The following is a 27499-nucleotide window of genomic DNA, read 5'->3' on the forward strand; positions in this document are numbered from 1 at the left end:
ACTTGGACGGCATCAACAGTGGTCCACTTCGCAGGGTTTCAGTCTTATTTTCTGAGATTCTGTTCCTCTGGATTCCCAAGTCTTTACTCGAGCACCAACTCACAAGCACAATTTCAGTTCTTCAGCCATGCCAAGCAGAGTACTACTGCTCCAAAGGGGTGCCTTTGCCCCAGTGGCTCGCAGCATGGAGTTACCAGCCGCCTTGAATCTTCAGCCCTCATCAATTACTAGACTTGGACGGCATCTATGACTCCCCCATGTCACAGGGCTCAACCTCATCTCCTGAGATTCTGTTCCAGTGGGTTCCTGAGTATACACCCAAGTACCAAGTGATGAGCACAATTTCAGACTTTCAACCACACTGAGCCGAAGACGACTTGATTTATAGCTATTTCTGGGATGTTACTTGTGTCGTTTGTAGGGAAGAGCAATGCAACATACCTGTTCAATTCATCTGCCATCTCATTCTCCATTACAGATTGCCCAGACTCACTTTCTCTAGGACCAATGCTCACCTTGTCACTTTTTTATTTAAATATCCATAAAAACGCTTACTATCTATTTTTATATTTCTAGCTAGCTTTCTCTCTTACTCTAATTTTTCCCTTCTTATTAATATTTTAGTCTTTCTTTGTTGTTCTTTATATTGTGTCCAGTCTGCTGACTTGTCACCCATTCTTGCGCAATTACATGCATTTTCTTCAAGTTTGATGCATCTTTTAACTTTTTTAGTTAACTAGTGATCGCGGATCAGCCCCTTGGAACTTTTCTTTCTTGTTGGGATGTATCTGTTTTGAATATTCGATGGGTGGGCGGGCGGCACCCACCGGCTCTGCGGCAGCCGGGCAGCCGAACTCCATCGTCAAAATGGGCAGCACCGCCATTTTGAGTGGGTGGGCCAATTAAGGCCTGTCCAACGGGCTGCCCAATGGGAAGCACTATGCGCTTCCTGTACTGGGGGTGGAGGGATTCCCCAATTGTCAAAGTGCGCTGAGCGCACTGCTTCCTGAGACTGAGTGTTCTTTTAGGGAGATCGGTGAAAGTCTAAACAACATCAAAAATAGCAAACTAAAAAAATTATTAACATGTCTTCCTCATGTGACAATGTCACATGAGATGGGACATGTTAATAAATATTACGTAAACTTTATTAAAGATTTTTTAAACAGACATGAAACGTCATCCCGCCAGTGGATGAGGGTTTATGTTTTTTCTCCTTCCTGCCAGGTCTCCTGGCCTGCCCACCAGCCTTAAGGCTTGACGGGCAGGGCCTTTAATTAGCTTAATTATCCTGTCGATGGCCTCAATTGGCCATTGACAGGTCGGCGGGCGGACAGCTGATTTCACTGTCTGCCCACCTTCCTGAATATTTAAATGGGGTGGGATGACATTGGGGGTTCCTCTGATGTCATCCCGTGTCATTTTCCCGTCAGCAAGTGGGCCCCACCCCCAAATCACCGACGGAAAATTTCTGGCCAGTATCTCTATTGACCTACCCCTTAACCTCATTTGGCAGATCAGTTTAGCTAGCTCTGCTTTCATGCCCTCATAATTGCCCTTATTTAAGTTTAAAATATTGGTCTTAGGTCCACTCTTCTCTCCCTTAAACTGAATGTAAAATTCAAACATATTAATTCATCGCTGCTACCTAGGGGCAGCTTCATTATGAGATCATTAATTAATCCTGTCTTGTTGCACAAATGTAGATCTAGTGTAGCTTACTATCTGGTTGGCTCCAGAATGTACTGTTCTAAGAAACTATCCCTAAAATACCGTATGAACTCCTCATCCAGGCTGCCTTTCTGATCTGATTTATCCAGTCTATATATGATTAAAATCTCCCATGATTATCGCCATACCTTTCTGACACGGTCTCATTATTTCTTCTTTCATACTGTACCCTACAATGTGGTTATTGTTAGGGGGCCTGTACGCCACTCCCACAAGTGACTTCATGCCTTTATCATTTCTCATCTCTACCCAAACTGCTTCTACATCCTTGTTTCCTGAACTTAGGTCATCTCTCTCTATTGTGTTAATGCCATCATTAATTAATAGAGCCATTCCTCTACATTTTCCTTGCTTCCTGTCCTTAAATGTCGTGTACCCTTCAATATTCAGGTCCCAATCTTTGTCATCCTGCAGCCATGCCTCTGTAATGGTTCTCAGATCCTAGTTATTTATTTCCTTTTACATTCTCAGTTCATCTGTTTTGTTATGAATGCTACATACATTCAGATACAGAGGCTTTAGCGTGGTCCTTTTATTACTTTTGTCACCTTTAGCCTTACCTGATGTACTGTTAGCTTTGTACTCACTATCCCTTCCTGTCATGGTCTATTTGTCATTTCCCATATTAATCCCTTTCTCTCTTTGCCATGTCTCTCTACTCTTTGATTTACTCCGTTTTCCCAAATTTGACCCTGGCCCCCACTGTTTAGTTGAAAACCCTCTTTACTCCCCTAGTTGTGCAGCTCCAAAGAACACTGGTCCCAGCACAGTTCAAGTCTAGACCGTCCCAACAGTACAGAGTGCCTCACGAACCGCAACTCACTTCTCCCACACCAGTCTTTGAGCCATGCATTCATTTTTCTAATCTTATTTACCGTATGCCAATTTGCATGTGGCTCAGGTCATAACCCAGAGATTATTATCTTTAAGGTTCTGCTCCTTAATTTGGTGTCTAGCTTCTCATACTGACTGTGCAGAACTTCTTTCTTCATTCTATCTGTCATGGGTACCTTAATGGATCACGATGACTGGGTCCTTTCCCTCCCACTGCAAGTTCCCCTCCACCCTTTAGCAGACAGTGCCAGGGTTCGGGACAAGTGGATAAAAAAATAAAAATGAATGTAGAAGAAAGGGGATTAAAAAAGGGGGTGAGGATGGAGGAGAGAATTCGTGGTCTGAAGTTGCTGAACTCAGTGTTAAGTCCAGAAGGCTGTAAGGTGCCTGATCAGAAGATGAGGTGCTGTTCCTCCAGTTTGTGTTGGGCTTCACTGGAACATTGCAGCAGGCCAACAACGGACATGTGGGCATGAGAGCAGGGTGGTGTGTTGAAATGGCAAACGACAGGAAGGCCTGGGTCATGCTTGCAGGCAGACCGAAGGTGTTCTACAAAGCGGTCACCCAGTCTGCGTTTGGTCTCCCCGATGTAGAGGCCACACTCTTAGAGTTGATGGCTTTGTGATGAGATCACATCTCCCTTCTCAGGTGGACACAAGAGATCCTGTGATTTTATTTGAAGAGCTAAGAATTGGTCATATGTTCACTTTCTTGGTCAGTGCTGGTAGTTACATAATGCACCACTTGCAATAATGGTGGAAACACATTCAATTGGTAATTTTTAAAGAGAATTGGATATATACTTGAAAAAGAAAGAACATTCCAGATGAATATGGAAAGAGCAGGGGAATAAGGCTAATTGGTTCTTTCAAAGAACTGGCACAGGCATGACAGCCCCAATATCTCCTCCTGTACTGTTGTGTCAGGGAAGGCACCTCAGGCATTTTGCATGTCCTCAATAATGAATTGATTGAAGAGCACTTTAGGAGGTTTTGAGGATGGGATCAGGTGCTTTAAAATTCAAGTTATTTCTCTTTACTGCACTGAAAGATTCATTCAGACCTGTAGACATTGAAGGTAATTTGGCAGACAATAAATAGAATAATTTTCACATACCTACATGTTCAGTAGCAGGGAGTCACGGTGAATAAACGGTCAGTATAACTCAAGCTTCGTGCAAGTTTATGCTGAAGGTGCTGGGTTTCCCCTATTGAAGGGAATATTTCAGCCTTACAGTAAATGTGTTAAATCATTTTGGTAAATAACATTGGGAGTTGAGAGCATTCTAATTGTGCTTGCATTTCAGGTTGCCGGAAGGAAAGGTTTCCCACATGTGATCTATGCCCGACTCTGGCGATGGCCAGATTTACACAAGAACGAGCTGAAGCATGCCAAGTTCTGCCAGTTTGCATTTGACTTAAAGTATGACAGTGTCTGTGTCAACCCATACCATTATGAGAGGGTTGTATCACCTGGGATTGGTGAGTGGTGGTGTGTATTATTAATTTCGGCAGAATTCATGATTAGCAGAAAAGCACAAGAGTTTTAAAACTGTTAACCTTATTCATTCCCATCCTGTACATTTTCTGGAACTCTTCCAAATGCCTCCAATGAGTTTCTGCATTCAGAAATAAGTATTTGGATATACAATGCTCTCATTTTCTTCATGTCTCATTCTAAGCATTCAAGGTTTCAGAAAATTAGATGAGAAGACCAGACATCAAGAAGCAAACATTTATAGAAGCTTAAACTTTGTAGGAGTAGAATGTACAGCTGAATAAAATAAGAGCTGCATAGCTTTCAGTCCCTGGGAAAGATTGAACTAGATGTAGAAGATTGTACAGGATCTTGAATGTAGAGTGGAATCATCACTGAAATAGTTGAATGAGTGAAGGAAGGGGGGATACTTCCAAGTTGGTGAGGGATCAACCACAGTGTAGATATTGATTTAAGAGGGAATTGGATAGCCGTGAATATGGCTTGTTTAGAAATGCATGGTGTAAGACTCAACAAAGGCTTTGGAGTTTCCCAGGTGAAGATGATGTTTCATCAAGTTGTTCAAGAGCAGAATTTCAGAAGTATTTAACTTGGAACAAGGTCACCAATCAAATAGACACACTAAACATCATAGTGATGACAATAGAATGAGCTAGAACTCCCAATGTAGGGAAATTTTGACGGTTCCTATAACATTAAATGTAAAAGAGCAGAACACCAGTAACTGAAGGAATAAGAGGGTTTACCTTTCGAAGCAATTAGGTAAGAACCAACACATTTTTAAGAAGGAAATGTGAACTGTAAATAAGGGAAACTAAAGAGACCATCTTGCCTGGGATAAGTTTGGTGATGCATTCTCCTGTCCCAGGAACTTTGGTGGGATGGCAGGCTCAACCACCCAAGGTTGGCCTCAAACCAGCTGCAGGAGGACGCCAGGATGTTGACACTGGTGAATCTCAGGGACACGTGGAGCATCTGGTAGCTGTGGAATAAATACCACAGTTGATTTCTCATCAGGGATTCTAATATATTTTCTAAAGATTGCTTGAAATATTCTTTTAAACTTACAATTTATTCAGTCTTACCGAGAGATTGGCTTTCAGTTCAGTAATTTTATTATTTTCATTTTTCCCATTGGTACCTGTCTGAGGTCCATAGAGATGGATAGGCCATTGACTGTCTTTTCATGGCTTGCAGGAGTACTGCTCTCTTGTTGCCCACAGATGATGCTGGGTGACTGGAAGCATGCGCTGCTGTCCTTCTCGCTGCTGTTTTCTCTTCTTCAAGAGTCCAGCAGACACTAAAAAGTCTGTTTTTCTCTTCTGCAGGTCTCAGTCTCCAGAACACAGGTTAGTATTTTAAATTACTTGAATGAACCTGAAACTGTTTGTTAACTGTGTTGAGACATCTTTTTTTAAAGCCCTATTGCTGTACTGAGAATGCTTATGCTATGCTTTTATTGACAGTGGAATAACTGTGCAGAACACTGTGGATTTTGTTCTATTCTTTGATGGGATGTGGGCGTCACTGGCAAGGCCAGCATTTGTTGCCCATCCCTAATTGGCCTTGAACTGAGTGGCTTGCTAGGCCATTTCAGACAGCAGTTAAGAGTCAGCTGTTGGTCTGGAGCCACATGTAGGCCAGGCCAAGTAAGGATGGAAGATTTTCCTTCCCTGAAGGATATTGATTTTTACAACCATCAATGATTGATAATTTCATTACTGACTAGCTTTCAATTCAATAATTAATTGAATTTAAATTCCACCAGCTGCCGTGGCGGGATTTGAACTCATGACCCCAAGTCTCTGGGTTATTAGTCCAGTGGCATTACCACTGCACCACCACCTCCCCATTATTTCTCAGTCAACCTACGTTAATGGCTGTGCAGAGCGTAAAGGCTGACAGTTAATTTGGGTAGAATAACCCATCTCTGTGTTGTTACTTCTATGGATTTCTATTCAATGAGATCAAAGAATACCGAGTGAAATGATCACTGCTAGCCAGTCACTGGCAACCAGAATTTGTATTCATATAGCACTTAACATAATACAAAGTCCCAAGGCGATTCATAGGAGTGTCATGACACCAAGCCACAGAAGGCTATAATACAGCAGATGGCCAGAAGCTTGATCAAAGAGGTATGTGTTAAGGAGAAAGGAGAGATTCCAGAGCTTAGGTGTGGACACTTGAAGACATGGCCACCAGTGGTGAAGCAGTGAAAATCCAGGTTGCTGAAACCAGAATTAGTTGAGAGCACACCACCAGGTTTGTGGGCCTGCAAGAGATAAGAGGGATGGCCGAGACCACAGAAGGATTTGATAATAAGGTTGTGAATTTTAAAATTGACCTGTTGTTTAACCGTTTGTCAGTGTAGGTCAGCAAGCACAGGGCTGATGAGTCAATGAGAGGTGTGCATATGGACACAGATAAAAGTCTTCATTAGCCTCAAGTTATATAGAGGATAGAATGTACGAGGTGGGCCAGGAATCGGTTGGAATAGCCAAGTCTGGAGGTAACAAAGACATGGATGAGGGTTTCAGCAACAGATGAGCTGAGGCAAGGGTGGAGTTGGCAGTGTTATCAAGGTTGAAATAGACAGTCATAGTGATGGTGCATATGTGTAGTCAGAAGCTTACCTTGGTATCAAATTTGACACTAATGAATGCGAGGCTTTATAAGATCATGATGTATTGGCTTTATCTGTTTAATTCAAGGTAAAATGGAGCAGTGAAGAGGGTAATTTGTTACAAATCCTGCCCAACAACAAACCTGGGTGGCTTGGTTACATGGGGACGATAGAGGATGGAGGGAACTTAAGAGTTTACTAACAGCAATGTTCACACCTCAAACAGAGGCATGAGCAGCAAGGTCAGTTTGCTTATCCACCCTGCAGCCCTTACTCTCATCCAAACAAGCTGAGAGAACCTCAAACCTATTGGACAATTGCAAAGGCTGAGGCTCCTGCCCTCTGGGTCCCCTTACCTGTCTCACTTGCAGTCACGTCCTGCTGTCCCTGACCACTGACTAAATCAGAAGACCCTATCCTACGTAGATTGACTGCCTGCTGGTACAAAGCAGCCAGGTAACTTTCCCTGTCCCTGATGTGTCGCAGTGTCTGCAGCTTAGCTTCCAGTTCAATGACTTTGAGCCGAAGCTCCTCAAGCCACAAACACTTACTACAGACTTTTTGTCCTGGATCAAACTGGCATCCAGGAATTCCCATGTGCTGCAGACTTGACACTTCATCTGTCCTGCCATCCTTAATGTGTTTTAATTAATTACTTAATTATATTATTCACTTATTTATTTCCCTTTTTACATATTTTATTAACTTTACCAGCAGTTTGTATACTATTTTAAGCCTTTGGACTGGAATAGAGCAGATACTCATCAAACAGCTAGCTCCTTTCCCTGTAATAGAGTAAGAACCAATTCCTACAGGGTGAAAAAGGTAGAAAAAGCAAAAGGAAAGGAACACCTCCTTCCCCTCCTCAGCGAACCCCTCTGCTCACCAAATTCCCAGGTATGCACTCAGTTCTAACGCTGCACCAGTTTGCCTTGGGCATTTCAGAGAAGGTTCACTAGGCTCGTTCCTGGGATAAAGGAGCTGTCTTAAGAAAAAAAGTTGAGCAGGTTGGGCCTATACTCATTGGAGTTTAGGAAAATGAGAGGTAGACTTTTTGAAACATAAGATTTTAACAATCGCTTGGCAATACAGAACTCGAATATTGCTGAAAAGCGACATATGTTATGAACATACATACAAACATACGAAGGCCACTCGGCCCCTCAAGCCTGCCCCACCATTCAATATGATCATGGCTGATCTGATTGTCACTCAACTTCATATTCCCACCTACCCACGATAACTTTTTACCCCTTTGCTTAACAAGAATTTATCCACTTCTGCCCTAAAAATATTCAAAGACTTTGCTTCTACTGCCTTTTGAGAAAGAGAGGTCCAAAGATTCACAACCCTCAGAGAAAAACATTCTCCCCACCTCTGTCTTAAATAGGCAACCCCTTATTTTTAAACAGTGACCCCTAACTCTAGATTCTCCCACAAGAGGAAAGCTGTTCTCCAATTCCAACCTGCCAAGTCCCCTCAGGATCTTATATGTTTCAATCAAGTTGCCTCTTGCTCTTCTAAACTCCAACGGATACAAGCCTAGCCTGACCAATCTTTCCTCAAAAGACAACCCACTCATTCCAGGTATTTGTTTAGTAAACCTTCTCTGAACCACTTCCAATGTGTTTACATCCTTCCATAAATAAGGAGACCAATACTGTACACAGTACTCCAGATGTGGCCTCACCAATGCCCTAAATAACTGAAGTATAACTTCTCTTTTATACTTAATTCCCCTCAATAAACAATAACATTCTATTAGCTTTCCTAATTACTTGCTGTACCTACATACCAGCCATTTGTGATTCATGCACTAGGACACTCAGGTCCCTCTGCTTTTCAGAGCTCTGCAATCTCTCACCATTTAGATAATATGCTTTTTTTATTTTTCCTGCCAAAATAGATAGTTTCACAATTTCCCATTATATTCCAATTGCCAGATCTTTGCCCACTCATTTAACCTATCTATAGTCCTTTGTAACCTCCTTACGTCTTCTTCACAACTTACTTTCCTACCTATCTTTGTGTCATCAGCAAATTTAGCAGCCATAACTTTGGTTCCTTCATCCAAGTCATTTATATAAATTGTAAAAAGTTGAGGTGCTGGCATTAATCCCTGTGACACACCACTTGTTACATCCTGTCATTCAGAAAATGACTCATGCCTACTCTGTTCCTGCCTATCCATGCCAATGTTACCCCCTACACCGTGAGCTTTTATTTTCTGCAGTAATATTTGATGTGGCACCTTATCAAATGCTTCCAGGTTTCCCTTTATCCATAGCACATGTGACCCCTTCAAGGGGCTCCAATAAATTGGTTATACATGATTTCCCTTTCACAAAACCATATTGACTCTGCCTGATTACCTTGAATTTTTCCAAGTGCCCTGCTTTAATAGTGGCTTCTTATGTTTTCCCTATAATTCATTGCCACAGAAAGCTGTGGAGGCCAGGTCATTGAGTGTATTTAAGACTGAGATAGATAGGTTCTTGATTGTTAAGGGGATCAAAGGTTACGGGGAGAAGGTGGGAGAATGGGGTTGAGAAACTTATCAGCCATGATTGAATGGCGGAGCAGACTCGATGGGCCGAATGGCCTAATTTCTGCTCCTATGTCTTATGGTCTATAACATATGTTAAGCTAACTGGCCTGTAGTTTCCTGCTTTCTATTTCCCTCCCTTTTTGAATAATGAATTACATTTGCTGTTTTCCAATCTAATAAAACCTTCCCCGAATCTAGGGGATTTTGGAAAATTAAATCCAACGTATCAACCATCACCCTAGCCACTTCTTTTAAGACCCTAGGATGAAATCCATCAGGACCCAGGGACTTGTCAGTCCACAGCTCCAACAATTTTCTCAGTACCATTTCCTTGTGATTGTAATTTTCCTGAGTTCTCCCTTCCCTTCCATTTCCGGATTTGCAGCTATTTCTGGGATGTTACTTGTATGCCCTGTAGTGAAGACTGATGCAAGATACCTGTTCAATCCATCTGCCATCTCCTTATTTTCCATTATTAATTCCCCAGACTCAATTTCTCTAGAATCAATGCCCACTTTGTTAACACTTTTCTTTTTTTAAATATGTATGGAAATTTGAAATATCTGTTTTTATATATCTAGCTAGCTTTCTCTCGTACTCTAATTTTCCCTTCCTTATTAAATCTTTTAGTCATTCATTTTTTTTTATATGTATTCTGTCCTGCCACCCATCTTTGCACAATGATATGCTTTTCCTTTAACTTTTTTAGTTAACCACAGATGCTGGACCCTCTCCTTGGAATTTTTCTTTCCCGCTGGAATGTATCTATTCTGTGTATTATGAACTATTCCCTTAAATGTCTGCCAGTGCATCTCTATTGATCTATGCCTTAACCTAATTTACCAGTTCACTTTGGCTAGCTCTGCTTTTATGCCCTTATCATTGCCTTTATTTAAGTTTAAAACACTAGTCTTGGACCCACTCTGCTCTCCCTCAAACTGAATGTAAAACTCAATCATATTATCGTCGCTGCTACCTAGAAGCACCTTACTGTGAGATCAGTAATTAATCCTATCTCATTGCACAATACCAGGCCTAGCATAGCCAGCTCTCTGGTTGTCTCCAGAACATGCTGTTCTGAGAAAGTATCCTGAAACCATTTTATGAATCCTCATTTAGGCTACCTATGTCCATCTGATTTTTCCAGTATATATGTAGATTAAAATCCCCCACAATTATTGCTGTATCTTTCTGACAGCTCCCATTATTTCTTCTTTTATGCTCTGTCCTACCATGTGGGTACTGTTAGGGGGCCTGTACACCATTCCCATAAGGGATTTCTTGTCTTTATCATTTCAAACAGTTTGTATGGCCTGGTTTCCTGAACTTAGCTATTGTGCTAATACCATCATTAATTAACAGAGCCGCCCTTCCATCTTTTACTAACTTCCTTTCCTTCCTAAATGTCATGTACCCATCAATATTCAGGTCCCAATCTTTGTCATCCTACATCCAATCGTGTTTATTTCTATTTCAGCTTATCAGTTCATCTGTTTGGTTTTGAATGCTACTTGCATTCAGATACAGAGCCTTTAGTTTTGTCCTTTTATTATTTTTGTAACCTCTAGCCTTATCTGCTCATTTACTCTTATAGTTGTACTCTCTATCCCTTCCTGACCCAGTCTGTTTATTATTTCTAATATTAATACCTTTCTCTCTTGCCTTATCTCTACTCTTTGATTTATCACATCTTCCCACATTTGATTCTTTGCCTCCACTATTTAGTTTAAACCCCCTCTACTTCCCTAGTTATGTTGTTTGCTAGAACAAGACAGTTCAGGGGTAGACCAACCTTACAGTCCACCACTTTCCCCAACACTGGTGCCAGTGCCCCACAAACCGGAACTCACTTCTACCACAACAGTCTCTGACCTTATTTTCCCTATGACAGTTTGCACATGGCTCGGGTAATAATCCAGAGATTATTACCTTTGAGGTTCTCCTTCTTAATTTGGTGCTTAGATGCTCACACCAACTATGTAGATCCTCTTTCCTTGTCCTACCTATGCCATTGGTACTTACCTGGACCATGATGACTGAATCGTCCCCCTCTTACTCCAAGATCCTCTCCAGCCCTGAGCAAATAACCTGAACCCTGGCACTGGGCAGACAACGCTGCCCTCTGGACTCTCGCTCTTTGCTGCAGAGAACAGTATCAATTCCCTTCACTATACTGTCCCTCACTAGCGTTACATTCCTTTTTGCTCCCCCACTTGAATGGTTTTCAGTACCATAGTGCCATGGGCAGTCAGCTGCTCCACTCTGCAGCCTCCACTCTCATCCAGACAAGCTGAGAGAACCTCAAACCTGGTGGACAATTGCAAAAGCTGGAGCTCCTGTACTCCTGTTCCCTGGGCCCCCTTATCTGCCTCACTTGCACTCACGTTCCCCTGTCCCTGACCAAATCAGAAACCCCTATTCTAAGGCATGCAACCACCTCTTGGTACTAAATATCCCTCTCCCAGTTGCATCACAGCATCTGCAGCTCAGCTTCCAGCTCAATGACTGAGCTGAAGCTCCTCGAGCCAGAAACACTTACTGCAGGCATGCTTGCCCTGGATCATACAGACATTCAGGAGCTCCTACGTGCTGCATCTTTGACACTTCACTTGTCCTGCCATCCTTAATGTGTTTTAATTAACATCTTATTTTGTTCAATTAATTATTCTCCTTTTATATATATTTTATTAGTCTTACCATCAGTTCCTATACTGTTTTAAACCGTAGGAATAGAATAGACCTTAACCACTACCAGATACTCACCAAACAGCCAGCTTCTATCCCTGTAGTTGAGTAACAGCCAATTTCTACAGGGTGGAAAAGTTAGAAAAAGGAAAAGCAAAGGGGCACATCCTTCCCCTCCTCATCTAACTCCCCAAACTCACAGGTATTCATTCAGTCACAAACTACACTTGTTTGCAAGTTGCACTAAAGACCTTTGAATTTATACTAACTGAACTTCAGCTACAGAGACCAGATTAAGTCAATTAGCTAATTAACTACCCGGCTACTCTCCAAAACTCGCCAAAGCTTTCTGTCTTTCACTCATCAGGGTATTTTGAGGTAGACTGGGCACTTTTCAGGTCTGAAAGTGGAAGCCTTTGGCCCATTTGTGAGTTTGTGCAAGACACAGGTTGGCTATTATCCTGGAAAGGCAAAGTATCTCAAAAATTTGAACCACAGACGAAACAACTGTTTCACGTTGCTACTATGCAGTGGCTACGCAAGTGGTATTTTCCACTGTCATGAGGCTGCCCTCAATCCAAAAAGGCATTCTGCCTGCCCCACAATTGAACAACATCATGTTTGAATTACAGTGCAAGTGCGGTGCCAGCTACGTAGGTCGTCCATCCCAGTGATTGGTTCATTGAATCAAACAGCATGTCCCTTCAGTTGTTCTTAAAAGGCAAAGTATGGACTGTGCTCAACCAGCCTGCACTTGTAAAACCCAAAACAAAATGTCTACTGTTAGATGTGATTCTGTGATTGGGCAACACTTACTGAACAATCTTGATTGCACTATAGCTAACCAGCAACTTAAGGTTATCAGTGGAGCTCGTAATGTGGCTCATTTATGCTTGCTAGAAGCAATATACATTCATATGCAGGGACCTGTTCTCTGCAAACAAAAGGAATATGATCATGCCTTGTGCCTTTGCTGAATTATTCAGGAGCTTGGGGAGTCTGTAGTTTCTTGTTGCTTTCTCCATGCCTTTTTGGACTGAGGGCAGCGTCATGAGAGTGAAAAATACCACTCGCGTAGCCACTGCATATTTGCTTAATCTGTAGTTCAAATTTGCAATACTATAGACCCCCAGAGAGTCAGAGAGAAATAGAGCAGATATGTAGGCAAATTTCAGAGAAGTATAAAAATAATAGGGTAGTAATAGTAGGGGATTTCAACTTCTCCAACATTAACTGGGTTAGTCATAGTGTGATACGTTTAGGGGGAGAGGAATTCTTAAAATGCATCCAGGAGAGCTTTTTAACCCAGTATGTAGAAGGTCCCACAAGAGAGGAGGCGGTCCTGGACTTAATTTTAAGGAATGAAGCTGGGCAAGTGATAGAGGTATCAGTGGGGGAGCATTTTGCAGATAGTGATCATAACTCCATTAGATTCAAGGTTGTTATGGAAAAGGACAAGGATGGGCCAGAAATCAGAGTTCTAAATTGGGGGAAGGCCGATTTTAATAAGGTCAGATATGATTTGGCCAGAGTGGACTGGGAGCTGCTACTTTTAGGTAAATCTGCCTTAGAGCAGTGGGACTCATTCAGGAAGGAAATAGGGAGAGTACAGGGCCAACATTTTCCAGTAAAGATAAAAGGTGGAACTAACAAATCCAGGGAACCCTGCATGTCGAGGGATATACAGGATTGGATAAAGAGAAAAAGGGAAGCTTATGGCAGATACCAAGGGCTCAAAACAGCGGAAGCCCTAGAGGAGTATAGAATATGTAGGGGGGAACTTAAAAAGGAAATTAAGAGAAACACTGGCAGGTAAAATAAAGGAAAATCCAAAGTTATTTCACAAGTACACTAAGAGTAAGAGGATAACTAGGGAAAGAGTAGGACCCATTAAGGACCACAGTGGTAATTAGTGTGTGGAGCCGGAAGACGTAGGTAGGTTTCTAAATGAATACTTTGTGTCGGTGAGAGGTTCACAAGTGAGAAGGACGACGTGAGTATGGAGATCAGGCAGAAGGGCTGTGATATAATTAAAGAAATTAGCATGGAAAAGGAGGAGGTTCTAAGTGGTCTGGCAGGCTGAAAAGTAGATAAATCTCCAGGCCCGGATGAAATGTATCCCAGGCTGTTGAGTGAGGCAAGGGAAGAGATAGCAGGGGCACAGGCAATACTTTTCAATACCTCTCTGGCCACAGGAGAGATACCAGAGGACTGGAGGACAGCCAATGTGGTACCGTTATTCAAGAAGGGAGGAAGGGATAAACTAGGGAACTACAGGCCCATCAGTCTAACCTCAGTGGTGGGGAAACTATTGGAAACAATTGAGGGACCGAATTAATCTACACTTGGAGAGGCAGGGATTAATCAAGGACAGACAGCATGGTTTTGTTAAGGGGGGAGTCATGTCCGACCAATTTGATTGAATTTTTTGAAGAAGTGACCAGGTGTGCAGATGAGGGCAATATATTTGATGTAGTCTACTTGGACTTCAGCAAGGCTTTTGGTAAGGTCCCGCATGGGAGACTGATAACTAAAGTAAGAGCCCATGGGATCCAAGGCAATTTGGCGAATTGGCTGAATGGCAGGAAGCAGAGAATGATGGTCGAGGGGTGTTTTTGTGACTGGATGCCTGTGTCCAGTGGGGTTCCACAGGGATCGGTGTTAGGTCCCTTGCTGTTTGTGGTATATATAAACAATTTAGACTTGAATGTAGGAGGGTTGATCAGTAAGTTCGCGGATGACATGAAAATTGGTGGGGTGGTAAATAGTGAGGAGGATAGCCTTAGATTACAAGAGGATATAGACAGGCTGGTCAGGAGGGCTGATCAGTGGCAAATGGAATCTAATCCACATAAGTGTGAAGTGATGCACTTGGGTGGCCAAACAAGGCACGGGAATACAGGATGAATGGTAGGATCCTGGGAAGTACTGAGGATCAGAGGGACCTTGGTGTGCATGTCCACCGGTCCCTTAAGGTAGTGGGACAGGTAGATAAGGTGATTAAGAAGGCATATGGGAGACTTGCCTTTATTAGCCGAGGCATAGAATATAAGAACAGGGAGGTTATGCTGGAACTGTATGAAACGCTGGTGAGGCCACAGCTAGAGTATTGTGTGCAGTTCTGGAATCCACATTATAGGAAGGATGTGATTGCATTAGAGAGAGTGCAGAGGAGATTTACCAGGATGTTGTCTGGGCTGGAGAGTTTTAGTTATGAGGATAGATTGGCTAGACTGGGGTTACTTTCCCTGGAGCAGAGGAGATTGAGGGGGGACATGATTGAGGTGTATAAAATTATGAGGGGCATAGATAGGGTAGACAGGAAGGAACTTTCCCCTTGGTGGAGAGATCAATAACCAGGGAGCATAGATTTAAGGTAAGGGGCAGGAGGTTTAGAGGGGATGTGAGGAAGAATTTTTTCACCCAGAGGGTGGTGGGAATCTGGAACTCTCTGTCTGAAAGGGTGGTAGAGGCAGAAACCCTCATAACATTTTAAGAAGTATTTGGATGTGCACTTGCGATGCCATGGCATACAGGGCTATGGGCCTAGTGCTGGAAAATGGGATTAGAATAGTTAGGTACTTGTTTGACAGTCGCAGACTCGATGGGCCGAAGGGCCTTTTTCTGTGCTGTAGACCTCAATGACTCCATATCAACACCTCTGCCGATCAGAGTCAACTTGCCAACCAACCCAGCACCCTTTTCACCTGCTGTATAAATTGTTGTGATTGTTTGACATTCTTGTTTTTGTTCTGATGAGTGCGAGATGAAAAGCTTTGGCAATGTTTCTCTCATTTCAGCAATGTGTAAGATTCTGAAGGGTTTGACGGTAATGCTGAGAGGATGTTTCCTCTCATGTGGAAATCTTGAACTAGGGGGCACAGTTTAGAGATAAGGGGTCTTCCATTTAAGATGGAGATGAGGAGGAATTTCTTCTCTCAAAGGGACATTCGTCTTTGGCATTCTATTCAAGACTGAGTTGAGAGGTTTTTGATTGACAGGGAGTCAATGGGGGGAAGGTAGGAGAGCAGAGTTAAGACCATAATCAGATCCGCCGTGGTCTTATTGAACAGCAAAGCAGGCTCAATGGGCCGAATGGACCTACTCCTGCTCCTATTTTTTATAATGCTTTGGATCTAGGAGGGATGAGTTGGATGAGAAGATTGATTAACTGGCAATTATTAGGATACATAAAAACCTGATGTTGAGCATGAAACGGGCAGGAAACAATAGAAAGGAGTTCAGAGTTAAAGCCTGAAGTTCAGTGGTGGTATGATGTTGGCTTGGATAGGCTGGAGTCAGCACAGGCACCAGTAAACTGTTGTCCAAGTTTGGAACCAGGTCTAGCGAGTGAAGCCCAAAAGTGATTGCTACAGGTTTTGGGTCTAAGCGAATGCCCCATGACTGCCCAGTTTATCCTAAGGAGGAATCAGCATGTCACTCTCTATCCTCCTACATTTGAGGCAACAGATGAAGCCAAAGAGGGATTCTACACAGAACTTGAGCAATCCCCAGCCCAAGTGTCAGCAGGACCCAAGATGATCCTCATCGGAGATTTAAACACCAGATTTGAGAAGGATGCAAATCTCTAGAAGGCTGTGATTGGCAAGGAAGGAGTCAGGAAAGCAAACTCCAACGGAGACCTTTTGATGAGATGCCTAGAACAGGACCTTGTCATCACTCAACACCCTTATCCACCAGCAAAAGGAGCTCGGGACCTCATGGCAACACCCACGGATCAAAACAGGCACCTGCTCGACTATGTCATAGTTAGAGCAAGGGGGCACAGAGATGTCCACATCACCCGCACCTTGACAGGACCTGCTGGACCACTAACCACTTTGTCCGATCTATCATTTCCATCAGCCTGGCCCCCAAACAGCGGAGGCAACAGCAGCAATGCTAAAAGAAAACTAACATTGAAGGCCTCAAAGATCCCATCAAGGTGGCCCTTCTCAGTCAGCACCTCACTGCCAGCCTCTCAACCTCCTGACAGTCTGCGCGTAGTGCCTGGACTGTTAATTGTGTAAATCTAGCGTGGGGCACATTCATTGGATAATTGCTTGTGCACGTACAAGGAGACACTTATTAACGCTGGTGGTGGATTGCAGAGTTAGAAGGTATACATTGAATTTGTCTCATTTTGTGAATACATTGAAAACCGTAAAGATTGTCTTCTGGTCGTCTCCTTCACCTACTGGCTATAAGAAGTTTAACATGGATGACCCCCTAAAGTCCACCACATCAAGGACCTGTGAAGAGGTCCTTGGCCGTGACCGGTGCAGTGAAAACAATCGAGAGATACAGGACCTAATTGATCGTAACTGCAAAGCTTTCGCAGACTAGAAATTTCACCACAGCCCAAGAGAAAAGCAGCATTCCTATAGATGTCTGAAAGCAGTGGTACAGCGTAAGACCTGTGACACAACATATGATGGGTAGAAAAAGCAGGGGAGATCCAACAACCTGCAGATACCAATGACATAAGTAGTTTCTGCAGCGCTATCAAGACAATTTATAGCCCTCGTATTCAAGGACCAATGCCACTGAGAGCCAAGCATGGAGGGGAGTCATCAAGGACAGGGAGGCCGTTGGTGCTCGCTGGAGCGTTTTGAAGAACTCTTCAATTGAGACCCCATGTTTGATTTGAATGTCCTCAATTCCATTCCTCAGTACCCCACCAGCTCTGTCTCAGCACCACCCTGTTCTGGAGCAAAGTTGAAAAAGCCTTTTGGCAAAATAAAGCCTTTGGAGCAGATGGAATCCCTGCCAAAATTCTGCAACACAGCAGAAATCCACACCTGGAATGACTGCACAATCGCATATCCATCACCTGGGAAGAGGAGCGTATGCCAAGGGATCTCAGGATGCTGTGATCGTTACTATATTCAAGAAAAGATGTAAATCCAATTTCAGTATTGAAAAGAGGAGTCTCCCTACTGTCTGCCATGGTGAAGATCATTTCAAGGATCCTCCTCAATCACCACCCGCCAGTGGTAAAAGAGCTCCATTCAGAGTCACTCACTGAGAGGCACCACAGAGCAGCAAATCCAACACCTACCGCTCTACAGGGCCTTTTCTGCCCTCAAGAAAGCCTTTGACTCTGTCAACCATGAAGGTTTATGCTGTATCCTCCTCACTTTTACTTAACCTCAGAAGTCTGTTGCCATCCTCCCCCTACTCCACGATAACATACAAGCCATGATCCTCATTAACTGAACCATCACAGACCCTATCTCAGTGAAGACTGGGGTCAAACAAGATTGTGTCATTGCACCAACCCTTTCCTCCATTTCCCTGGCTGCAATGCTGCACCACACCTCCCCAGGCCTGGGGATCATTTACAAAACAGATGGGAAATTGTTCAATCTTTTTTTTCCCTTTATTCTTTCGTGGGATGTGGGTGTCACTGATGAGGCCAGCATTTGCTGCCCATCCCTAATTGCACTCAAACTAAGTGACTTGTAGGCCAGTCCAGCTAAGGATGGCAGATTTCCTTCTCTAAAGAACATTTTGAATCAGATGGGCTTTTACGAGGTTAGACTGACTGGCCTGTAATTTCCTGGTCTATCCCTTCCTCCCTTTTTTAATAATAGGACAATATTAGCAGTCCTCCATTCCTCAGGCACCTCACCTGTGGTCAGATAGGATTTGAAAATTACTGCCAGGGCCCCTGATATCTCTTCCCTTGCCTCCCTTAACAGCCTGGGAAACATCTCATTCGGTCCTGCGGATTTATCCACTTTTAAGGCCACTAAACCTGCTAGTACCTCCTCTCTCTCTACTTTCCTCTAATATTTCACAGTCTTCCACCCTGCGTCGTCCTTCTCCATTGTGAAGACCGATGCAAAGTATTCATAGAGGACTGAACCCATGTCTTCCGTGTCCACACACACATTACCTCTATGTTCCCTAAATGGCCCTACTCATTCTTTCCTTATTCTCTTGCTCTTTATATATTTAAAAAACCCCTTTGGGTTTTCCTTTATTCTACCCACCAATGCTTTCTCATGCACTCTCTTAGCTTTCCTAATTTCCTTTTTAAGCTCTCTACTGTATTTTTGATACTCCTCTAGGGGATTCTGCTGTATTGAGCCCTCAGTATCTGCCATAAGCTTCTCTTTTTTTCTTAATCCTAATCTTTATGTCCCTTGACATCCTTAGTTCTCCAGACTTGGCACCCCACTTTGTCTTTACAGAAACGTATTTGCCCTGTACTCTCGCTATTCCCTCCTTGAATGCCTTCCACTGTTCTGACAGTTTTATCTGTAAGTAGCTGCTCCCAGTCCACTTGGGCCAAATCATATCTCATCTTAGTAAAATTAATCTTTCCCCAGTTTAGAACTTTTATTCCCGGCCCAACCTTATCCTTTTTCATAACTATCCTAAATCTAACTGAGTTATGGTCACTATCTCCAAAATGCTCCCCTACATTTTTTTTTATTCATTCACGGGATGTGGGTTTCACTAGCAGGGCCAGCATTTATTGCCCATCCCTAATTGCCCTGAGAAGGTGGTGGTGAAGCTGCCTTCTTGAACCGCTGAAGTCAGTGTGGTGTAGGTACACCCACACTGCTGTTAGGAAGGGAGTTTGAAGATTTTTGCCCAGTGACAGTGAAGGAACGGCGATATTTTTCCAAGTCAGGATGGTGAGTGACTTGGGGGGGAACATCCAGGTGGTGGTGTTCCCATCTATCTGCTGCCCTTCTCCTTCTAGATGGTGGTGGTCACGAGTTTGGAAGGTGCTGTCAAAGGAGCCTTGGTGAATCCCTGCAGTGCATCTTGTAGATGGTACACACTGCTGCCACTGTGAATCGGTGGTGGAGTGAGTGAATGTTTGTGGATGGGGTGCCAATCAAGCGGGCTGCTTTGTCCTGGACGGTGTCAAGCTTCTTGAGTGTTGTGGGAGCTGCACTCATCCAGGCAAGTGGGGAGTATTCCATCACACTCCTGACTTGTGCCTTGTAGATGGTAGACAGGCTTTGGGGAGTCAGGAGGTGGGTTACACATCGCACGATTCCTAGCCTCTGACCTGCTCTTGTAGCCACCGTATTTATATGGCTAGTCCAGTTCAGTTTCTGGTCAATGGTAACCCCCAGGATGTTGATAGTGGGGGATTCAGTGATGGTAATGCCATTGAACATTAAGGGGCAATGGTTGGATTCTCTCTTGTTGGAGATGGTCATTGCCTGACACTTGTGAGGCGCGAATGTTATTTGCCACTTGTCAGCCCAAGCCTGGATATTGTCCAGGTCTTGCTACCTTTGGACATGAACTGCTTCAGTTTCTGAGGAGTTGCGAATGGTGCTGAACATTGTGCAATCATCAGCGAACATCCCCACTTCTGACCTTATGATGGAAGGAAGGTCATTGATGAAGCAGCTGAAGATGGTTGGGCTGAGGACACTACCCTGAGGAACTCCTGCAGTGATGTCCTGGAGCTGAGATAACTGACCTCCAACAACCACAACCATCTTCCTTTGGGCTAGGTATGACTCCAATCAGCGGAGAGCTTTCCCTGATTCCCATTGACTCCAGTTTTGCTAGGGCTCCTTGATGCCACATTCAGTCAAATGCTGCCTTGATGTCAAGGGCAGTCACTCTGAGCTCACCTCGAGTTGAGCTCTTTGTCCATGTTTGGACCAAGGCTGTAATGAGGGCAGTAGCTGAGTGGCTTTGGCCTAACCCAAACTGAACATAACAGAGCAGAGTATTTCTAACTCAGTGTCGCTTGATAGCGCTGTTGATGACCCCTTCAATCACTTTGCTGATGATCGAGAGTAGATTGATGGGGTGGTAATTGCCGGCTTGGATTTATCCTGCTTTTTCTGGAACTATAGAAAATGGATAAGCCAAGGATGGAGTTTCATGTTGGAATGGAACCATCATGATTTATTATAAATACTACTTTGAATTCATCAGTTCTTGGATTTTATTTTGATGGAAAGGAATGAATTATGCTTATAACACTGAATTTGCGCAAAGCCATTTTAAAAAAACAGCTGTTGGCTGCAGAAATTGAAGATGTCCATTAAAGTTAGATGAACCCCAATTTGTAAACATTGCTCTGAGGAAACTGTAAGCATTAAGCTTAAACACTGCAGTCCATTGGCTTAAACAAAATATGGTGAGGACTTTGGACTGTATTGGGAGTGCTTGGAGTGGAATAAGGCCCCGAGCATAGTTAGTATTCTTTAAAGGGAGTAACTAATGAGCTTAATCCAAAGGGAAGTCACGGTAGCACAGCTCGCACCCATGATATGCTGCTCCTGCGCTACGTGGGAAGCCATGGGCACTTCCAGTGTCCCTGGTGACCATGTGCAGGAAGTGTGTCCAGCTGTAACTACTGGCTAGCCGCGTTTCAGAGCTGGAGCTGCGGTTGGATTCACTGCGGATCATCCACGATGCTGAGATTGTCCATTGACTCACAGTGGCAACAGTTATCTGCAAGATGCACTGCAGCATATCACCAGGTCTCCTTCAACAGCACCTCACAAACCTGTGACTTCTGCCACCTGAAAGGACAAGGCAGCAGATGCATGGGAACACCACCACCTGTAAGTATCATCCAAGCCAAACCCTAAGTTGCTTTGGAATTATATCACCATTTCTTCAGTCACTGGGTCAAAATCCTGGAACTCCCTGACTAATAACACTGCGATTGTGCCTACACCACATGGACTGCAGCGGTTCAAGAAGGCAGCTCACCACTATCATCTCAGCACCACCTCGCCAGCAATGCTCATGTCCCATGAACAAATACATTTTTTAAAATGTAAACTTCCTGATCCCTCAATTAGATTCTGATCTGCAGCTCGTATCTTCTAAATTCTTTCAATTTATACTCAATGTCGTATTACACATCTGGACATCCATTATTCTATAAATTATCTGTCCCCTCAATTTGATTGGTCTTATTATTTCCCAGGCATTTGGTTTTTGATTATTGGTTAAATAGAACCTTGGTTGTAGTCTAGGTCAGAAGTACATGTGGGCTGTCTGTGATTTGGGATGTGGACTTTCAATTTTTGTCCTGGGAAGTGCAGTTGAAGTTCATTAGTCTTAAGTCATTAATGTAATAGTATCTTGGCTCACAAGCAAATTGCAGAATTATTTCAGTGCAGAAGGAGACCATTCAGCCTATCATGTCCGCAATAACTCTCCGAAGCGCCATTCTCCTACTTCTCCCTGTAACCTTCCAGATTGTTTCTTTTCAAATAATCATCTAGTTCCCTCTTGAATGCCTTGTTTGAACCTGCCTCCACCACATACTCACTCAGGCAGTAAATTCCAAACCTAACCACATGCTTTGTGAAAAAGTTTTTTCTCATATCACTTTTGCTTCTTTTGCCAATTACTTTAAATCTGTGCCCACTCGTTCTTGATCCTTTCAAAACTGGGAACAGTTTCCCCCTGCCTACTCTGTCCAGGCCCCTCACGATTTTGAATACTTCTATCAAAGTTCCTCTGGGGTCTCCTTTTTTCCATGGAGAAGAGTCCCAACTTCTCCAGTCTATCTTCATAACTGGAGTTTCTCATTCCTGGAGCCATTCCCATAAACCTCCTTACACCTTTCCAGAACGAGACACAATACTCCAGCTGAGGTATAACTAGTGTCTTATACAAGTTCAACACAACCTCCTTGCCCTTGTACTCTATGTGCCTATTAATAAAGCCTAGGATAATGTATGCTTTATTAACTGCTGTCTCAACCTTTAATGACTTCTGCACATATACACCCAGGTCCACTTGCTCCTGCACCCCCTTTAGAATAGTATCCTTTATTTTATACTGTGTCTCCATGTGTTCCCACCAAAATGTATTAGCTCATATTTCTCTGCATTGAACATCACCTGCCAATTATCTGCCCATTCCACCAACTTGTCTGTGTCCTTTTGAAGTTCTACACTGTCCTCTTCACAGTTTACAATGCTTCCAAGTTTTGTATAATCTACAGATTTTGAAATTGTGCCTAGTATACCAAGGTGTAGGTTATTAATATATATCAGGGAAAGCAATGGTCCCAATATCGAGCCTGGGGACATATCCATTAGCCATTACTCTGTTTCCTGTCACTGCCAATTTTGTATCCATGTTGCTACTGTCTCTTTTCTTCTATGAGCTATAACTTTTCTCTCAAGTCTGTTGTGCGACACTGTATCAAATGCCTTTTGGAAGTCCATGTACACCGCATCAATAGCATTGCCCTCATCAACCCTCTCTGTTACCTCTTTGAAAAACTCCGGCAAGTTAGTTAAACATAATTTTGCCTAAGAAATCCATTCTGGCTCTCTTTAATTAGCCCCATTTGTCCATGTGACTATTCATTCTACCCTGAATTGTTGTTTCTAGAAGTTTTCCCACCATTGAAGTTAAACTGACTGCTCTGTAGTTGCTAGGCTTATCCTTACATCCTTTCTGAACAAGGGCATAATATTTGAATTCTCCAGTCCTCTGGCACCTCCCCTAGTCTACGGAAGACTGAAAAATTGTGGCCAGTGTCTCTGCAGTTGGCACTCTCACTTCTCTTGGTATCCTTGGATGTATCTTATCCAGTCCCAGCGTTTTGTTAACTAGACAGCCTCTCCAATACCACTACCTTATCAATTTTAAACCCTTATACTGACTGAATTTCCTTTTTCAAAATTGCATTGTGAATCATCATCCCTATTAGAGTCAACACCTTCAGGACAGGAAGGGGTCTAGTACATAATTGAGAGTCAGCACCTTCAGGAGAGGAAGGGGACCCGTACCCCAGTGAGAGTCAGCACCTTCAGGAGAGGAGGGGGACCCGTACCCCAGTGAGAGTCAGCACCTTCAGGAGAGGAGGGGACCCTGTACCCCAGTGAGAATCAGCACCTTCAGGAGAGGAGGGGGACCTGTACCCCAGTTAGAGTCAACACCTTCAGGAGAGGAGGGGACCTGTATCCCAGTGAGAGTCAGCACCTTCAGGAGAGGAGGGGGACCTGTACCCCAGTGAGAGTCAGCACCTTCAGGAGAGGAGGGGGACCTGTACCCCAGTGAGAGTCAACACCTTCAGGAGAGGAGGGGGACCCGTACCCCAGTGAGAGTCAGCACCTTCAGGAGAGGAGGGGACCTGTACCCCAGTGAGAGTCAGCACCTTCAGGAGAGGAGGGGACCTGTACCCCAGTGAGAGTCAGCACCTTCAGGAGAGGAGGGGGACCTGTACCCCAGTGAGAGTCAGCACCTTCAGGAGAGGAGGGGACCCGCACCCCAGTGAGAGTCAGCACCTTCAGGAGAGGAGGGGGACCCTGTACCCCAGTGAGAGTCAGCACCTTCAGGGGAGGAGGGGGACCTGTACCCCAGTGAGAGTCAGCACCTTCAGGAGAGGAGGGGGCCCTGTACCCCAGTGAGAGTCAGCACCTTCAGGAGAGGAGGGGGCCCTGTACCCCAGTGAGAGTCAGCACCTTCAGGATTAGAGGGGGACCCAATACCCCAGTGAGAGTCAGCACCTTCAGGAGAGGAGGGGGACCTGTACCCCAGTGAGAGTCAGCACCTTCAGGAGAGGAGGGGACCTGTACTCCAGTGAGAGTCAGCACCTTCAGGAGAGGAGGGGGACCTGTACCCCAGTGAGAGTCAGCACCTTCAGGAGAGGAGGGGACCCGTACCCCAGTGAGAGTCAGCACCTTCAGGAGAGGAGGGGGACCTGTACCCCAGTGAGAGTCAGCACCTTCAGGAGAGGAGGGGACCTGTACCCCAGTGAGAGTCAGCACCTTCAGGAGAGGAGGGGGACCTGTACCCCAGTGAGAGTCAGCACCTTCAGGAGAGGAGGGGACCTGTACTCCAGTGAGAGTCAGCACCTTCAGGAGAGGAGGGGGACCTGTACCCCAGTGAGAGTCAGCACCTTCAGGAGAGGAGGGGACCCGTACCCCAGTGAGAGTCAGCACCTTCAGGAGAGGAGGGGGACCTCTACCCCAGTGAGAGTCAGCACCTTCAGGAGAGGAGGGGGACCTGTACCCCAGTGAGAGTCAGCACCTTCAGGAGAGGAGGGGGACCTGTACCCCAGTGAGAGTCAGCACCTTCAGGAGAGGAGGGGGACCTGTACCCCAGTGAGAGTCAGCACCTTCAGGAGAGGAGGGGACCTGTACCCCAGTGAGAGTCAGCACCTTCAGGAGAGGAGGGGGCCCTGTACCCCAGTGAGAGTCAGCACCTTCAGGATTAGAGGGGGACCCAATACCCCAGTGAGAGTCAGCACCTTCAGGAGAGGAGGGGGACCTGTACCCCAGTGAGAGTCAGCACCTTCAGGAGAGGAGGGGGACCTGTACCCCAGTGAGAGTCAGCACCTTCAGGAGAGGAGGGGGCCCTGTACCCCAGTGAGAGTCAGCACCTTCAGGATTAGAGGGGGACCCAATACCCCAGTGAGAGTCAGCACCTTCAGGAGAGGAGGGGGACCTGTACCCCAGTGAGAGTCAGCACCTTCAGGAGAGGAGGGGGACCTGTACCCCAGTGAGAGTCAGCACCTTCAGGAGAGGAGGGGGACCTGTACCCCAGTGAGAGTCAGCACCTTCAGGAGAGGAGGGGGACCCGTACCCCAGTGAGAGTCAGCACCTTCAGGAGAGGAGGGGGACCTGTACCCCAGTGAGAGTCAGCACCTTCAGGAGAGGAGAGGGACCTGTACCCCAGTGAGAGTCAGCACCTTCAGGAGAGGAGGGGGACCTGTACCCCAGTGAGAGTCAGCACCTTCAGGAGAGGAGGGGGCCCTGTACCCCAGTGAGAGTTAGCACCTTCAGGAGAGGAGGGGGACCTGTACCCCAGTGAGAGTCAGCACCTTCAGGAGAGGAGGGGACCCTGTAGCCCAGTGAGAGTCAGCACCTTCAGGATTAGAGGGGGACCCAATACCCCAGTGAGAGTCAGCACCTTCAGGAGAGGAGGGGGACCTGTACCCCAGTGAGAGTCAGCACCTTCAGGAGAGGAGGGGGCCCTGTACCCCAGTGAGAGTCAGCACCTTCAGGATTAGAGGGGGACCCAATACCCCAGTGAGAGTCAGCACCTTCAGGAGAGGAGGGGGACCTGTACCCCAGTGAGAGTCAGCACCTTCAGGAGAGGAGAGGGACCTGTACCCCAGTGAGAGTCAGCACCTTCAGGAGAGGAGGGGGACCTGTACCCCAGTGAGAGTCAGCACCTTCAGGAGAGGAGGGGGACCTCTACCCCAGTGAGAATCAGCACCTTCAGGAGAGGAGGGGACCTGTACCCCAGTGAGAGTCAGCACCTTCAGGAGAGGAGGGGGACCTGTACCCCAGTGAGAGTCAGCACCTTCAGGAGAGGAGGGGGCCCTGTACCCCAGTGAGAGTCAGCACCTTCAGGAGAGGAGGGGACCCGTACCCCAGTGAGAGTCAGCACCTTCAGGAGAGGAGGGGGACCTGTACCCCAGTGAGAGTTAGCACCTTCAGGAGAGGAGGGGGACCTCTACCCCAGTGAGAGTCAGCACCTTCAGGATTAGAGGGGGACCCGTACCCCAGTGAGAGTCAGCACCTTCAGGAGAGGAGGGGAACCTGTACCCCAGTGAGAGTCAGCACCTTCAGGAGAGGAGGGGGACCCGTACCCCAGTGAGAGTCAGCACCTTCAGGAGAGGAGGGGGACCTGTACCCCAGTGAGAGTCAGCACCTTCAGGAGAGGAGGGGGACCTGTACCCCAGTGAGAGTCAGCACCTTCAGGAGAGGAGGGGGACCTGTACCCCAGTGAGAGTCAGCACCTTCAGGAGAGGAGGGGGACCTGTACCCCAGTGAGAGTCAGCACCTTCAGGAGAGGAGGGGACCTGTACCCCAGTGAGAGTCAGCACCTTCAGGAGAGGAGGGGGACCTGTACCCCAGTGAGAGTCAGCACCTTCAGGAGAGGAGGGGACCTGTACCCCAGTGAGAGTCAGCACCTTCAGGAGAGGAGGGGACCTGTACCCCAGTGAGAGTCAGCACCTTCAGGAGAGGAGGGGACCTGTACCCCAGTGAGAGTCAGCACCTTCAGGAGAGGAGGGGACCTGTACCCCAGTGAGAGTTAGCACCTTCAGGAGAGGAGAAAAACTGCCAGGAAAAGGGTGATTATTTGATAAGTTCAGGGAATGAACTCCAGTGACCCACAGAAGGGAGCGATAGTAGGAGCTCCGGAGTCCCGAGACAGGGGAGAGGGAAATCTGAAGGGTCTGCACTCTATTGCTATCCATTGAGTCCAGCTGCAAAGTTCATGGTGACGCTGACCCTCACCTGAAGGGCTGGTGGTACACCTGTATTATGATCCTGAATGAGACCCGGAATTTTATTTGGATCCAGCTGGGGACCAGTAACTTTTGTTGTAATGGAGATAAAATTAGAAATCACACTTACTCACGAAGAGAATAAAGCCACAAGATTTGGTTTTTACTATACACGAGTCAACAAAGCAAGCAGTTGCTACTTTCAATCTTATACTCTAATATTCAGAATTCTCATGAGGTAAACATGAATTAACAGGATAACTGTGGTTGAACACATCACAAACTGCACATTAAATGGCAGGCGCCACCAAGGAAGCTCCCACAAATTTCTCAGCAATACATCCAGATGACAATGATCACTGATTCACAAAAT

At 45.4% G+C, this 27499-nt stretch overlaps 1 protein-coding gene across 2 annotated transcripts in view; it reads left to right on the forward strand.

Annotated features, from left to right (window-relative positions):
• smad10a (SMAD family member 10a) overlaps nucleotides 1-27499 on the forward strand; it is a 114888-nt gene that overhangs the window by 34427 nt on the left and 52962 nt on the right. For both annotated transcript variants that reach the window (XM_041179689.1, XM_041179690.1), the window contains exons 2-3: nucleotides 3872-4046; nucleotides 5391-5411. In XM_041179689.1, the coding sequence (XP_041035623.1) occupies nucleotides 3872-4046; nucleotides 5391-5411 (196 nt within the window). The remainder of the gene's footprint in view (nucleotides 1-3871; nucleotides 4047-5390; nucleotides 5412-27499) is intronic.

Source organism: Carcharodon carcharias, chromosome 36, assembly GCF_017639515.1.
Source record: "Carcharodon carcharias isolate sCarCar2 chromosome 36, sCarCar2.pri, whole genome shotgun sequence".
In the NCBI taxonomy this organism is placed as follows: Eukaryota; Metazoa; Chordata; class Chondrichthyes; order Lamniformes; family Lamnidae; genus Carcharodon; species Carcharodon carcharias.